Source organism: Bactrocera tryoni, chromosome 5 (assembly GCF_016617805.1).
Source record: "Bactrocera tryoni isolate S06 chromosome 5, CSIRO_BtryS06_freeze2, whole genome shotgun sequence".
NCBI lineage: Eukaryota > Metazoa > Arthropoda > Insecta > Diptera > Tephritidae > Bactrocera > Bactrocera tryoni.
The window spans coordinates 49,254,323-49,269,564 of record NC_052503.1 but is presented as its reverse complement, the minus strand read 5'-3'; the positions used below and the strand labels follow the sequence as shown (position 1 = coordinate 49,269,564).

The following is a 15,242-nucleotide window of genomic DNA, read 5'->3' as shown; positions in this document are numbered from 1 at the left end:
AATGTCTATCAATAAATTGCAATAACAACAGTTATGTATTATTTAATAATTTTTGAATATAGATTTGCTTTTTTAGAAAATACTATAAAACTTTAAATCATACAGATTCATATAGAAAAATCGCCTGCACTATTTTTTATGAAGTTATGGTTATCTTTATATTAATACGCATTTTCCTAAAAAAAAAATTAATATTGTTATTTTTATTGATAATTGTATGCCAAACATATGCAATATAAAATGTTTACAGTACTACTAAGTTTTGTATAAAAATGGGAAGAGATATAGTCGCATAATTTCGTTGGGAAAGTATGGGCGCTATGTTAAGTTTTATTCTGTTCCCACCAGTAGTACTTCGTGCACAGCTGTTTCATTCATAATCCAAATTTCACTTAAAAATTTACAAGATCGAGCGCGTGTAAATGCGCTCGTTCTAAACAATTTTATATACATTAAAACAACAGAAAATTTATACTAAAGTGTGAAAATGCGTTTGGTTGTTCTCTATGGTAGTCAAACGGGCACAGCCCAAAATGTGGCAGAGCAAATTTGGCGCGAATCAAAAACGTGGGGATTTAGTGGCCCAGTACTACCAATGGATGAGTATCCAGTAGAACAAATGATTGAGGAAAAATTAGCAATTTTTGTCGTAGCCACCACAGGCAATGGCGATGAACCAGATAATATGCGAAAAACGTGGAAATTTTTATTACGACGAAGCTTACCGGGAGATTCACTACAAAACTTACAATTCGCTTGTTTAGGACTAGGCGATTCTAGTTATGCTAAATTTAATTTTGCAGCTAAAAAATTAAACAAACGTTTAATGCAGCTAGGTGGCAAAATGATCCAACCTTTAGGTCTATGTGATGATCAACATGATCATGGACTTGGTGCGACAGCTTTACCATGGATTGCAGAGCTGTGGAAAAACTTGAAAATGACGCTACCGTTTAATGCTTTGAAGAAAAATGGTGATTCAAAAAACATTTTTAAGTGGCACTTGATTTGCCTTGCCCGAGAAACGCCATTGATAGCGGAGGATAAGCTGAAATGGCCACTAAACACTGAAGCTATAAGTTTAAAATTAAGTCATAATCAGCGAACCACTGACGCAAGTCATTTTCAAGATGTACGATTTCTTAGTTTTGAATTTCCTTCTGATGTTAAATGGAATGCCGGTGATGTTTTAGACTTACGACCTACTAATTCCGATGAGCAAGTTCAAAAGTTTTTCGAATTAGTCAAAGAACATAATTTGGACTTTAACGAAAAAACGGTAGTAAAACTGGAAACTGTGTATGATGATATGCCAGTGCCATTGGCTTACGTGAATCCAGTGAATGTGGGTATGTTAGCAAAGTATATTTGGGATTTGAGTGCTCGCCCCAATCAACGCGCTTTTGAACTGTTGTCTTTGAATTGTGAGGATGAATTGGAGAAGGAAAAATTAGAAGAATTCGCCACAATTGAAGGTTTGGATGATCTTATAAATTACGTGAACCGCCCAAAACGTACAATCCTAGAAGTTTTACAAGACTTTAGGCACAGTACTTCAAAATTGAAACTATCAATTTTGTTTGAAATGTTCACTGTCATACAACCACGAAGTTTTTCAATTGCTTCTATGCCGTCCACACATTCACTTGATCTCCTCGTAGCAGTGGTTGAGTATAAAACCAAAATGTCAACTCCACGACTTGGACTTTGTTCAAATTGGTTAAAATCATTACCAATTGGATGTAGTGTATTTGGTATGGTAAAAAACGGTACAATGACATTGCCTACCGACCTGGCAACACCAATCATTATGGTAGGCCCAGGTACAGGAATTGCACCTTTTCGGAGTGTGATACAATATAGAAACGAGCAACAAAAAAGTGGCGCCAAAATCGGCGATTTGATTGTTTTCTTCGGTTGCCGAAATAAAACGAAGGACTTTCACTTTGTTGATGATTTTACCAAATGGCAAAAAGAGAAATGCTGTGAAGTGTTTGTAGCATTTTCACGTGATCAAGAACACAAAGTGTACGTTCAACATTTGATAACAAAAGAAAAGGCACGAATTAGTGAATTAATTTTGAAGAGAATGGCTGTGATATTAGTTGCTGGTTCTTCGAATAGTATGCCCAAAGCGGTTCGCGAGGCGTTTATTGAAGTGTTGAATGGAGATGAGGAATATTTGAATCAGATGATTAAATGTCAGAGATATCAAGAGGATACATGGTCGTAAAATAACGCAATAAAAAATGGTTAGTAAAATTTAATATTCATAAAAAAAAGTATATAAAGTATGGACAAGTGTGTATCTGTAAATACTATACCAGCATTTATAGCATAATATTTTATATTAGTAATAAATTCTGAAAAAAATCACACATAATTATTATCTTTAGAAATTATTTATATTTATTAAAGATTTGTTTCTGAAGGCACTTTACAAATATTCATCAAATAATTTTTCTGATGTTGTACGACAGAAAGGACAATAACCTTTCTGTAATACTTGTAACTCAAAGTCCTCCGAATAAAATACCTGAAAAGAAATAATACATTACAAACAAAGAGTAAAGTTTCGATAGAGCTTGTGCTACTAACCAATAAACATTCCGGACAAAATGTAACTTGTAGGTCTGGTAATATATTACGATAGTATATATTTTTCAGATTTTTTTCACGACGTTTAACTATTAAAATGTGACTTGGGTCGATCCCGCGCAATGCATTGCGATCCAGACTTAATGGTAAAGCGCTAGCAACATCCTTTTTTATAAAATTTTTATGAGTTGTAGTACATTTAAAAATACCATAAATATACACGTTCTTACTTCGCTAAAAGGATCACCTTCCTCAGCAGGTTTTGGTGGAGCAAGTAGCAGTCGTTCAGCCTCGGCATCAGTTATATCAACCTCTGGATGAAATTGCACTAATGGTAAAATTTCTAAAACAAAAATGAATCGTTGACATTTGTAGTGGATTGTGTTAAATACAATATGGAAATACCAAAAGAAATAAAAGAAAAAATGTAATCCTGCTTGCAGGTCGGACAGTTATTGCCGTTTAAGTGTTGACTGTAATTTGAGCATTTATAACAGAGTGGCAACAGTTCCTCCGGATCATTGAAACCGCTTTTGCAGGCCTTACTATTCAGATAGTTTATCTGCAAGTAAAGTATTTGAAGACAAATTGATTATTTACGGTAAAATTGCGCTAAATAAATAAAACATACATCGATTTGCTCTTGTACGCCGGCCGGTGGTTTAAGCGATTGCAAACGCTTGTTTACAACTAAGCACAATTTGTTAGCCTGCAGTAATTTGGCCTGTTTTGCCAACGTAAATAGTACAGCGCTGGTGGAAGATAATGTTTGAAGAATAGCAACATGAATAACCAAGATTATATGTAAGTTCATATACTAATTGTATTATAAATAACAAATCTGATAATTTTGAGAGAAAATAATACGACTTACAATAAGCTAACTCCCTTCGGTGTGCCTTTGTACTCCAACTCGTTCAATATAAAACGACTCACGTTGAATAAACTAACTGGCGAATATGTTGTAAACGGCTCCTTCATGTAATTAAATATTATGCTGTATGCATAGTAAACTTTAGCAATGCGCAAATGACTTTGATACTCCTTAAAGTGGTGGTCGGTAGGCGTTTGTTCGCTGATAAAAACAATATAATATTTCATTAACAAAATATCTTGTTCGAAAAGCTCTCATATTTACTCCTTCTTATAATAGATGTCCAGATATTGTTTGGATAACAACCAATAAAAGTAGCTGGCATCTAGAAAACGTTCCTCTTCGATAGCCGATGTGCTTAGCTGCTTTAGCAAACGATTAGCATCCTTCAAACGACCCGCCTTCAAGTAAGCTACGTGATGTTGTGCAAAAATTATTTTGAAAACTACTAAATAGTTAATAAAAAAGTATAATGTTAACCTTCATGAGCTTCAATAAATTTATCTGATTCCGCAAGCCATTGAGCATGTTGATAGTTCACAGTTGGCAACATTTCAGGTATATTTTCAGCCAGCCTGAAAGCCTCAGTCCAATCGCGTGCTTCAACATGCAATTGTATTACTTGTGCCTCATCGCCCAACTTCTTAAAAATTTCGGCAGCCAACGGTAATGCTTTTAACTGCTTTAAATTGAATGCAACCGACTCCAAAGGAGTTCTCTCGCTCAAACTTAGACGGCGACCGATATCGTATAAACTGTAAATACAATTGAAATCAGCAATGTCAATTCGTTCTCAATGAGCCTACCCACATATCTGCCCAACCCTGCTCTGCAACAATATCAATAGCTCTTTGATGTTCTCCAGCTGATAATAATAGTTCGGCAGCAGCGCGTGGTTCCTTCACGGAGTACGCCCACTCGGCACGTTTTTTCACCAACTCACGTTTGGCTTCATCGGAGCCGTCCTTAATGAATTCTTGGGCTAAATCGAACATACGCAAATCTGTATACATTTCTAGGGCACGCATAGGCTGATTACACTTTTGAAAAAGACGTGCAGCTTCCTTATATTTTCCTGCATATGCACTGCTTTCACCCTGCAGCACCTCTTTTGGTACTTCGCCGCGTTTCTGCTTTTCGCATAACTGATCAATAAACTGTAACCAAGGAAGATTACGCACTTTTACATATGCGTCGCGCGCTATATTCAGATGCAACGCTTCTAATGCTGATTGCGCAAGACCCTCCCAATCGGCTGTGGTCACACCTAGACAGGCAACCTGATAGGCCTCACTGAAAAAACATTTTTAATTAAAAAGACACATTTAAGTTAGCCAATAATTGAAATTACTCAAAAAGACCCGCTTCCACGAATTGCCACATTGTTGCACCCAGAGCTAGTGGTATGTTATGCATAACGTTGCCACGTAAACAGAAAGCTGTAGCGCCACAAAGACCCACAACTACACCTAACATATTCTGTGGTCCTCGTGGTGGTAGGCTGCCAACTCGAATGCTCAGGCCACCAATAGTGTGCGTGTAGCAAAGCATTGAATCTAGGTGTGTATTCCAAGTTACTGAGTTCACACCAGTGTCCTTAAAATTAATTCCAAATTATCCATGTACATATGTACATTATTATGATTAAAACTTGTAGAAACCTGGTAGAGTAGAGTATCGCTCACGATATCCCGAACGACTAAACGTCCAGTGTCATCCACAACAGCAATTTTAGTCCGATTCGCATTTATATCTAAACAACGCACGGCTGACACAACGCTTGTGATCATAAGTGGCAGCGAGTTGTCCAAGAATATACGAAATACCTACGAATTTTGGGTGTAGTGTTTGGTTTATTCGTAATACGTATAATGAAACTAACCTGCCCACTCTTTAGACCGACAAGTAGTCCTTCTCGACCTGCTGGTCCGCCAGACACCTTTACAAATATATTCATAAATATGTATTTTTAAGAAAATAATTTAAAAAATCTAGCACCTTTATATAGCGAATGAAAGAATCCATTATCCAATCCCGTTGCAGTATGCCGTTGAAGTCTAAGCATTGGAGACGCTTTTCTTGACATAGGACTATGTGACGTGCACACACCACTAATAGACTACAATCGAATTTCTTCTGTATTTTTTCCTTGACTTTGTAATGCATCGGTTGTTCCTCACCGGAGCTCAATTCGTATAAGACTACCCGCTCGGGCAATTGCACCGCTAAGCGATTCCTGTAGATAGCTATTTTTTGCACTAAATCACGGCACTTAATGCGCACTTTTTGCCCTGATATCAGATGCTGTATAATAACATCACACATGTTTTCACGAAATGCATAACGCTCGCGGTATAAAGCGTGTACTGTGCTGGAAACGATGTTGAAGCATGCGACTGTGCCATTTTGACATCCAATTGTGTAGGACTGTCCATTCGGGTGTATAGCAACAGACCAAATCCACGACTTAAAGCCTTCGCCGAGTATGCCCAACCGTACACCTTCCTTAGTAAATAAATGCAGTGAGTCCGAACAGCCACTCACTATACAATATTCTCCATTAGGAAAATATGTTAAGCAAAGCGGGTCGAAACCAAGCGCACGTTCCTTTCCAATCATTTGACCGCTGAGTGTATGAAACGACAGTGTTTGACCCCAATCAGCCACACCAATGACATCAGTACTGGTCATAGGACAACATTGTAAACTGAAGACATTGCTACTAGAACCACCTGGACGATCAAAGCGGCCTTTTTCCTCGCCAAGCTGAACATGAATAAGAAATATTTATATGTACATAAATGGTAAGTACAGATATATGATATTAATAAATTATGTCTATACTTTGCTTCGTATGGAAATACTGCCGTTAGCTAATCCAAGTATCAAATATTGTCCATCATTGGTCCACGAACAGGAATTGACTCGTGTTGAGATCTTATACTTTTGAACCGCTTTCTGATCCGCAGACCAAAAAGCGAAGTCACTGTGAGAGCAAGACGCCAATTGGTGTGAGACCGGATTAAAAGCCATGCATTGTACTGAATCATTATGCCTATAAAATAAATAGCATTATTTACATTAGCTAAATGCAGTGTTGGCTCTGGCCAGAACATATGTATAAGAGCTTACGAATATTTTAGCAAGCCCTCCAGTTGCGGTGTCCACACAATTACTGTTTTGTCTACAGCACCACTAGCAAACTTTTTACCATCGCGAGCGTAAGCAACACAATTAACCACGTCTTTGTGTGCTTTAAGCGTATTCAATAAGGTTCCATCGGGGTCATAAATAAGCACACGTTCACCGGCTGCAACCACTAGTTGCTTGCCTTCCGGATGATAACAGAGAGAGTGTACACTATTTAAAAAGTGGCGATCGAAGAAATTATTTAATTATTTGTTAATTTTGCTAACAGTTGTTTATGTTAAATGTTTGTAGTCCTCTACTAACCTGACTTGGTCATCTTTTATGTGTGGAAATTCAATCTTCTGCACCCATTTCAGCACACCACGCATTATTTTAGCTTTTTCCAACTTCTTTACACGGGGAGTGACTTCAAACAAGTTTTTAAGAACGATTTTATGATTTTCCCAGTTAGGAGAGAATTTTATTTTTGTTTACAAAATTTAGTTAAGAAAGTTGCTTAGCAACCAAGGTGCTGGTTTATATACATAAGTATATATGTATTTCATTTCGTAAATATATACAGATGATTAACTTAGTGTTGCGAGTTGTACGTACATAGATACATATATGGTTATTCGTTAGTTTGTTGAAAATGATTTTGTGAAGAACTCAAAAGGAATTCCTACAAGTTGATAACGTCGGCACAACACGATAGGTATAACGGCAATTCCTTCTCTAATGCCTATAAGCATAAAATGCACACAAAATATCCAAACACGAAAAATCGTTAGGTGCAACCAAAGCTTTAATACCTTTCACAATTAAAAAAGGTTCCATACAATAACTTGACTTTGATGCGGTCAGTTGGTACGCCAGCTATGTACTATAAGAGTCTGATATGTATCAATTTATTCAGACATTGCACTGTTGCTCGGGAAAATATTACATGCCAAATTTCGTGAAATTATTCAGGGTATAAAAATGGGTGCAGCCACTGTGCTTCTCCGACCTTTCATGGATTTTCTTTTCCTAGTGCACTGAACACAAAATCTTTCGATTCTATGTAAAGTATAATACGATAAATGTATACAGATGTAATTATATGGAAATCTTTACATAGCTGCGAAGAAGTATTCATAACCCACACGTAACTGAAGGGAACCGAATACCCGTTGACTAAAATTGACATCACTAAATAATAAACGCAGATCTTGGTATAGATTTGTATATACTTATGTATGGATATTTGAGTTACACATACGTGGAAATAATAGCCATATGTATGTAGGTAGTATGTATGATGTGTATGGTTGTAAAAAGAAATTGGCGGAAAGAAGCTCCCAGCCGGCAAATTTTATTAACTATACGTGTACATATATACATGTGTATGTGTATTTACATATACTATGCCGCTTGAACCAAAACGGCTTTCAATGCCAGTATATTAAGCGATTTTAATTGCATAATACATATACATATGTATATTTTCGTTTATAAAACAGTTTTTCACTTTTCCATAAGCCTAACACATTATTAAATGGAAATCTCAATTTATGTCTCTTTGTATGTCAGTCGTTTCAAAAAGTAAATGCGCTGCTACCCGCCTTTTTTCCCTCTAAAAAAGTACAGCATGCGTGTACTTTCATCCATACATATGTAAACACATGCATATATGTTTGGAAACGTGAACAGAAGTTTGAGTTTTCTTGGCATCCCTCGATGTTCTGCCAACGTCAATGTCAGTACTCTGCTACTACGATTTCGCGGCTCTGCCGTTTAGTATTGAGAAAGCAGCGGTACAGCGAAGAACGTGTTCTGTGCGTGGGACAAGGCATACGATACGTTTATTTTTGCGTCGCTTTTATTCTGTTGCAGCGCAACGCCGCGTTGCTTCGTTTGAGTTCTCGAGGGTGACTATCCTAGTTTTAAATTACTGAGTGCATACATTAACATATAAAATGGAATATTTCTTGAAAATAAAATCAAATTTAGTTGAAAAAGTCGGATTTAGCTAATGGGTTTATATACTAAGGAGAATATAGGGAACGTAATAGGCGGCATAAATAATGCCTGAAATCACGCTTGGCATTTTACAATAAATTTAACGAAAACAGAAGTCGGCCATTTTAGTTTTATGCTTGACGAATTTTTAATTTTCGTTGAGTTATTTGTGGATTGTATATTTGTTTCTTTCGTGCACATGTATTTACTGGGGAAACATTCGATTCAGTGGTGTAAGAAAATCGAACGAACGCGAAGACCATTCGTTAAATTGAACATTGTCGTACGGAACTTCTAGGCGTTTGGAATATTTTTCTGCTTGCAACGGCAATTTTTGTACAGTGTTGCTTTTTTGTGGTTCCAGTGGTGTGTTCATGAAGCAGTAGCAGTTAAATATTAAAATCATAAAGTTGTATTCATAGGTAATTGATATTATATTGTATTTAAAGTTAACTGGGAATGGAGGTTTTAAATAGAAAAGAAATTTTGAGGGCTTAAAGTGAATAGACAGAGGCGGCAAATTTAGTTACATCTACTCGTGCTTCGATTTGTCGTTCGTTAAGTTGATTTTCATTTTGTGGCTTGCTGAAATGTCGTACAGTAGTGGACAGTGTGAAATTGATTGCGTTTGCGGCAGTGTCATTGTGACAAGAAATAGTTTGTGTAAGATACTAGTTGTGAAACGTAATTTTCACCAGCAATAAAATGTAAAACTTGGAATTTATGTTATAAATGAGTTTATACGCATACAAATTTGGGTACTATTGAAATTTTAAATAAGCTCTCCCGCCGATTATGTTAAGGGAGTCTGGATGTAGGAGCAGAACTTAAAAAATGATTTTATTATCTTCGCTAGTGTCTAGTAATTGTATTTGTTTTGTGGTGTGGCGCGGTTTGAGGTTTGTCCAAAAATTTTCAATATATAGAAAGTCAACTATGCCCGGGACTTTAATCCACTTTCAAAGAATGTCATAACAGTGTGATCTTAGATGTAGACTTCGGTTATTAATTTAAAGAAATATTGAAATTAAAGTAGACTTGTAGACTTTGTATGTTCTAAGTTGTAATTAACGAACAATTTTTAAGTTTGGTTTGGTACAATAAAATCGTGGCTTAATTATACTTCCTATTGAAAAGAGATCGCATTTAGGGATTTTTAAAGTATACATATATGCAGTTGATAAAATAATTGATAAAAAAAATAGCCGCCGGATGCCTAACCATGATACATTTCTTTCTCAATTAACAATATATTTATCTCACTCTTTAAATTATATGATGGCCTGAAGCACAATTCGGGTTTTATCTCAAAGCATGTGTCACTTGTTCGTTAAATTTTAACGAAGAAAACACTGAAATTAATTTAGGGGTAATCCAACGAAAGTCGCCTAGTGAATGGGTAATGCTTAAGAAAAAATATTTGGTTTTTTTTTTCGCTAGAAATAGTTTCCTTGAAATGGCACTATATTTTTATTGAAATATTACAAACAATGTAATTACAATTTGGGTGATATTAATTTTGTTTTTAGGCAATTCGGTGACAGTGAAACCATCATTTTGTATAAATTGTGAAATCCTGCTTTGGCGTCGTTTTAACGCGTCGCGGTAGCTATTATTTTTTGTGTCCTTCATCAAAAAATGAATAATCAGATGAATAACGCGGTTCGCAAAATTCATAATTTGCATTCAAGCGGTGCGGTGACAGTTACCGGCCTCAACCAGCCTCGCATATTAAAACAAAAAGTAGGTTCTGGTATTGTGACGTCCAGTAATACACATAATCTGCAACAGAGCCATGTAAATAGCACAAACCGTTGCTACGTCTGCGATGATGCACTTAGTGCCAGTCAACAACAGAATTTGCTCACTGAAACGCAGACATCACATACAGCGACCAAATTTCCAAATAAAATTGGGCAACTTGTGGGTGATGCTTTTATGGTCATAGTAAGCGTAGATGATGTGGTTTGCGCGCGTTGTACGAACCTGCTTAATTATTTGGATAGGTTGGAGAATGATGTGGAGCGTGTTCGAACCAACTTAATGAATCTACTTCATAAGAAGTATGGGTTGAATGATGACAGTGGTGGGGGTGGAACATCACCACCAATTAAAATGCAAAAATTAAATAGTGGTGGAGTTACACGTACAGTCGAAGATACCAGCAATGATTTGGGACGTGTACGTAAAGTATTGCATACAGCTACAGGAGATTCAAATGTGGGAAAACAGTCGCCACCAGGTAATCATATTTTTATTTAGTATACTCAGTTGAAACCATATTGCATATGTATGATCTACTATAAAATTTCTCACATATAATATTTGTATATATAAATTTAAGAAAGAATCTACTTCATCGAAAACATTGTTATAGCATAAGTTTATTCCGAATAATACTAAACCATTATTTCTTACTCTATTTTTCGAAATTTATTAATAGTGGTTAGCGCAGTTCAGCAAATGAAAATATCAACGCAAGGTTCAGCTCAAAACACTTCAGTTGGAGGCACGCAAACATTTCAACGCAAGACAACTAGAATTTATAAGTGTCTTTCATGCGATTATAAGACATCTGACATGCGGCTTTTTAATACCCATTATGAGACATGCAAATCGCAAAATTTCCAGTGTAAAAATTGTAAGAAAATTTTCCCGAACTTTGGTACTATGAAACAGCACATGGTGCGGGAACACAATACCACTATGGATAATACGTGCGCTGTATGTCATATAAACTTTGTAAATGAGCCGGCCTTGCGAAAACACATGGAAGCAAATCACAGCACAAATGTAGTAGTAACAAGTACTACGACAATTCCTGCAACACAACTGGCGTCAGGGGAAAACGCTGGCGCTACAACGCCATTATACACATGTAATCATTGTCAATTCAAGTCCACAGATAAGGCGCTCTTTGATGAACATTTTAGAAAGCATCTGTCTGGTGCAAAACCAAAACCATTCAAATGTCGGTTATGCGCTCAACGCTTTGAGACACGAGATGCGGCCACTCAACATGCTCGACAACATCAGCCGAATTACTTCAAATGTGGCACCTGCGCAATGTCCTTCCCCAAACGTGAATTGCTGGTTAAACATTTCGAGGTACATCAGCAGCCCCAGCAACAGCAGACTACTAATACAGCAGTGGTGCAACATCAACAAATAGTTACACAGTCGGCGCCCGTAGTGAAACAGATAACAACAACTAAACAACAACAACCCACGACTCAAAATCTGTTAACAACACAAAAATTGTTGCAAGAAACTATCGACGAGGCATTAAGTGACAATACAGTAAACACTGTTGTAAGTAGTGGCAATACCGATGTATCAGCAGCCAACAACATACGCTTCTTCTCCTGTCACATCTGTTCACTGACATTCATACAAGAAAACTATTATAATCAACACATGGAGGCGCATAGTCAAGACAAGGAAGGTATTAGTAGTGGTAGCACGAGTGGTACCACTATTACTACGTCTGCATCAGCTACCTCGAGTGGTAATAATATGCTCCACCCGAGTGCTGCTGCATTGTTAAATGACGACAACAAAGGTGACAATGGTGAGGGTGGTGATATGTCGTCTCATCAAGGTGTTGGGAGCGGTGTAGAAGCCGACATTGAGAGCATTTTTGAAAAAATGCATTCCGAAAAAAATGATAACGGTGGCGATTCGGTATCGGTTACAACGGGCAATACTGTGGCTGGAACAAATACTGCGTCTACGGGTGGACAAAATAGTAATGACAATTTGGTTATTACATCACAGCAAGGCTCTGGTGGTATCACATTTAATATTACTATTCCTCAGCCAGATAGTGGAGCTGCACAAGACGCAAGTGAGGTAATTATTCTTAAACACTTTGTAAAATATATAAATATTTACTGAAATCTTATGCTATAAGTCGCACTCACATACAATACTAAATTTCCGTCTTCTAGAGTACTAAATCTATACCCACAAGCAGTGCGCCAGTTTCAGTTAGCATAGATATGCCCGTTTTAGATCAACCTGACGATGGTATGACTTCCACGAATGCTGACAAAGCAGAAGGAAGTGGAAACAAAGAAGAACAGGAGAGTGGTGGTAGTCTTGGGGTGGAACGAAAGATTTCTGGTCCTGTTAGTATGCCAAGTTTAGATGATGATAATGATACGCAAGAGCATGTACAACCCCAAGTGACGCAGGATGACATGCCCGCATTGGTGACAAAGAAAGGTGTTGAAACAGCAGATGAAAGTGCTCGAGCTGATCTAGAAAAACCGAAAGAAACTGAACAAACAGCTAAAGATGGCGAGACAGGCACATCTGCCTCTGAGGAGGCAAACGTAAGCGCTGTGGGGACTGCAGATGCTAACGGAGAGGTCCACTCCGAACATGGCACTGCGGCTGGAGATGGAGAAGCAGATCATAATCAGCAACAAGTTGCAATGGAATTAGATGAGTCAATGCAAGCACAAGTAGAAGGCGGGCAAATAAAATTCATACTTAATGAAAATGGACAGCTGCTGCAATTGGATAATCACATCATAACCGATGCTGATGGTAATCAAATATTAGTACAGGATCCCGAACAAATACAACAACTTTTACAAAGTGCCGGCCTCTTGCAATCCGGCGATGGTATCGATGGTGAAACATTACAAATGATGACCGATGGTAATGGTCAAATGGTTTTGGTGCAGGGTGAAAACAATGAAACACAATTGATTGATGCCTCACTATTAAATGCCGATGGTCAATTGGTAATACAGCAAGGTCATGACGGTGAATTGGGTGAAGGTGCGCATGTAATTGGTGAAGATGGCACCCGCATACCTGTATCAGTATCATACACTGCCGATGGTCAACCAATTGTGAGAGTGCAACAGCAAATGTTGGAGACTGGTGGCGGTGAGGAGGATCAACAGCATGTTGTGCTGGAAAAAGATGCGGCGATGGCCGCAACTCAACAGGAGGGAACGCCACAGGTGGCGGCTGATAACACAGCGGCAGCAATATCTGGAACATCTGCAACGTCAAGTGGCGTTGATGCGTCAGGTAGTGGCAATACAGCTGATAGTGAGGATAATGTAGAGGCAGCCGGTGGCAGCGGTACAGGAGCCAGTGGTAGTGGGGGCGGCGAATTTTTCCCCTTAGAGGATCTGATGCAGCAGTCGGCGGAGAGTAAACCCGCGGAATAGGAATGGCTTTAGGGAAGCATTAATTGTACAATTATTGCAGACGATTGGAATTTCTAGGGTGAGTAAATATTCGCTATAAAAAAATCTAATCTTTTAATGGAGTGTATGTGTGTATGAGTGCAATGAATTTACACTTTTTGTGTTTAAGTGTTGTGTTTTTGTCACGATGAGTAGATATTTTCTATATGTAATCTTGTGTTCATATAAAAGTGCGCTAGCCTAATCACTAAAAAATATTTGCATATATAATAAGCAATATCAAGAATGCAAGTTGAAAGCCCGATATTGATTTGCAGATTTTAACCCAAACAACACACACCTGCATGCTATGGTGAGTTTGTCGGAACTAAAAGTGCCGCATTTCAAGAGCTGGTGAATAACTCAACAGATGGAATTTGGCGAATATGGCAAGTTAAAAACTGAAAATAAATAGATTTTTATATTTTAAAAGAAAACAGTTTTGAAGTTAGCACATAGATAACTATTAATTAACTGTAGTTATGATTAAGTTGTAAAATAATGTGAAAATAACATAAAATAATATTAAAACAGACACATAGAAATTTTAAATCTTGATTCTTATAAGGTAATTACGGGATGAGTATCGACAAATATATAAAAATTAAATCAAATATTTTGGGGAGGAATGTGTACTCATTTTGAAAATGACATCCAATTAAACTCAGAATAATATAAATAAGTATGAATTAACTGGAACGCATAATGTATTACCATAATTCATAATAATAGAGGAAAATTTTGTCTTTGGGTCTCATCGCGAGTAGCACAGTCTGCTGTTGACAGACATATTAGGTAATTTTTTAGTTTATATCCACGCACCCCCCTTACGCTTAATTTTACCACGTTCTAAACTTTACTAAATTGAGTCTGGTTAAAATTTTACTTTTTCATAAAAGTTCGCCGATTATTTGATGGCAAATAAAGCATAAAAATCCAGCCGCGAAGTAGAGATAAATATGAATCACATTTAATTCGTTTATAAGGTTTTACGTAAAACATAAAAATAATTAATATGAAAACGTTATAAATAGTAGAAATAAATTGAAAATTAAAAAAATTATTATAAATTATTAAGTTAAGACAATGTAAGGATTAAAAAGTAAAATTAATTAAAATTGCATATAAAATTCTTGAGAATTAAATAAACTTAATTGTTAAAAAGTGTAATATGATTTGCTGGTTTTTACTTCCTATCCCAAGAGATTGAACCGCGGATGCCAACACATCACATAGAACTTTTGAATTAGAAAAAACAAGCAACCAAGTATTTAAAAGTTTTGAATTCTTCTACTGATAATAATGACCAAATATCAATAAAGTTTAAATAATTCATAAAACAGCATTTATTAAGTAAGCATTCGACAATAAAACGGGTCACTTCGTTCCTCTGCGTACGGATTTATTATATTCGTTCAAAGTCAAATACA

General features: G+C 36.8%; 3 protein-coding genes across 9 annotated transcripts; 2 read left to right on the top strand and 1 right to left on the bottom strand.

The window, feature by feature from the left end:
• Positions 1 to 399: 399 nt before the first annotated feature.
• Positions 400 to 5,577, top strand: LOC120778439 (NADPH-dependent diflavin oxidoreductase 1). Of its 3 annotated transcripts, none has more exons than XM_040110227.1 (2): positions 400 to 2,252; positions 5,516 to 5,577. In XM_040110227.1, exon 1 carries the CDS (start codon positions 488 to 490, stop codon positions 2,231 to 2,233), a length of 1,746 nt encoding a protein of 581 aa, XP_039966161.1. In that variant the 5' UTR covers positions 400 to 487; the 3' UTR covers positions 2,234 to 2,252; positions 5,516 to 5,577. The 3 variants fall into 3 exon arrangements, with proteins under 3 accessions (XP_039966161.1, XP_039966160.1, XP_039966159.1); XM_040110226.1 differs by lacking the exon at positions 5,516 to 5,577 and adding an exon at positions 2,858 to 2,942; XM_040110225.1 differs by lacking the exon at positions 5,516 to 5,577 and adding an exon at positions 2,855 to 2,942.
• Positions 2,384 to 7,629, bottom strand: LOC120778437 (intraflagellar transport protein 122 homolog). Its single transcript, XM_040110218.1, has 16 exons — positions 6,926 to 7,629; positions 6,605 to 6,832; positions 6,317 to 6,527; positions 5,471 to 6,238; positions 5,355 to 5,411; positions 5,134 to 5,298; positions 4,824 to 5,068; positions 4,283 to 4,765; positions 3,953 to 4,227; positions 3,737 to 3,884; positions 3,473 to 3,673; positions 3,230 to 3,350; positions 3,004 to 3,160; positions 2,829 to 2,941; positions 2,599 to 2,763; positions 2,384 to 2,536 (listed from the first exon to the last, which is right to left on the bottom strand). Exons 1-16 carry the CDS (start codon positions 6,988 to 6,990, stop codon positions 2,438 to 2,440), a joined length of 3,501 nt encoding a protein of 1,166 aa, XP_039966152.1. The 5' UTR covers positions 6,991 to 7,629; the 3' UTR covers positions 2,384 to 2,437.
• A 773-nt stretch (positions 7,630 to 8,402) lies between these two features.
• Positions 8,403 to 14,357, top strand: LOC120778438. 5 transcript variants are annotated; one of them, XM_040110224.1, is made up of 5 exons: positions 8,403 to 8,511; positions 10,132 to 10,844; positions 11,046 to 12,445; positions 12,553 to 13,852; positions 14,091 to 14,357. In XM_040110224.1, exons 2-4 carry the CDS (start codon positions 10,241 to 10,243, stop codon positions 13,792 to 13,794), a joined length of 3,246 nt encoding a protein of 1,081 aa, XP_039966158.1. In that variant the 5' UTR covers positions 8,403 to 8,511; positions 10,132 to 10,240; the 3' UTR covers positions 13,795 to 13,852; positions 14,091 to 14,357. The 5 variants fall into 5 exon arrangements, with proteins under 5 accessions (XP_039966158.1, XP_039966153.1, XP_039966154.1 ...); XM_040110219.1 differs by having other exon boundaries at positions 8,404 to 8,511; positions 11,046 to 12,454; XM_040110220.1 differs by lacking the exon at positions 8,403 to 8,511 and adding an exon at positions 8,538 to 9,024 and having other exon boundaries at positions 11,046 to 12,454.
• Positions 14,358 to 15,242: the final 885 nt, after the last annotated feature.

Coding starts and splice junctions, on each gene's coding strand:
- LOC120778438 (XM_040110219.1), top strand. CDS start 10,241: ATGAATAATCAGATGAATAACGCGGTTCGCAAAATTCATAATTTGCAT. Junction 10,845..11,045: donor GGGAAAACAGTCGCCACCAG/GTAATCATATTT, acceptor ATTTATTAATAG/TGGTTAGCGCAGTTCAGCAA. Junction 12,455..12,552: donor CTGCACAAGACGCAAGTGAG/GTAATTATTCTT, acceptor TCCGTCTTCTAG/AGTACTAAATCTATACCCAC.
- LOC120778437 (XM_040110218.1), bottom strand. CDS start 6,990: ATGCGTGGTGTGCTGAAATGGGTGCAGAAGATTGAATTTCCACACATA. Junction 6,239..6,316: donor GTATTTCCATACGAAGCAAA/GTATAGACATAA, acceptor ATTCATGTTCAG/CTTGGCGAGGAAAAAGGCCG. Junction 3,161..3,229: donor GCGTACAAGAGCAAATCGAT/GTATGTTTTATT, acceptor CTTTACTTGCAG/ATAAACTATCTGAATAGTAA.
- LOC120778439 (XM_040110227.1), top strand. CDS start 488: ATGCGTTTGGTTGTTCTCTATGGTAGTCAAACGGGCACAGCCCAAAAT.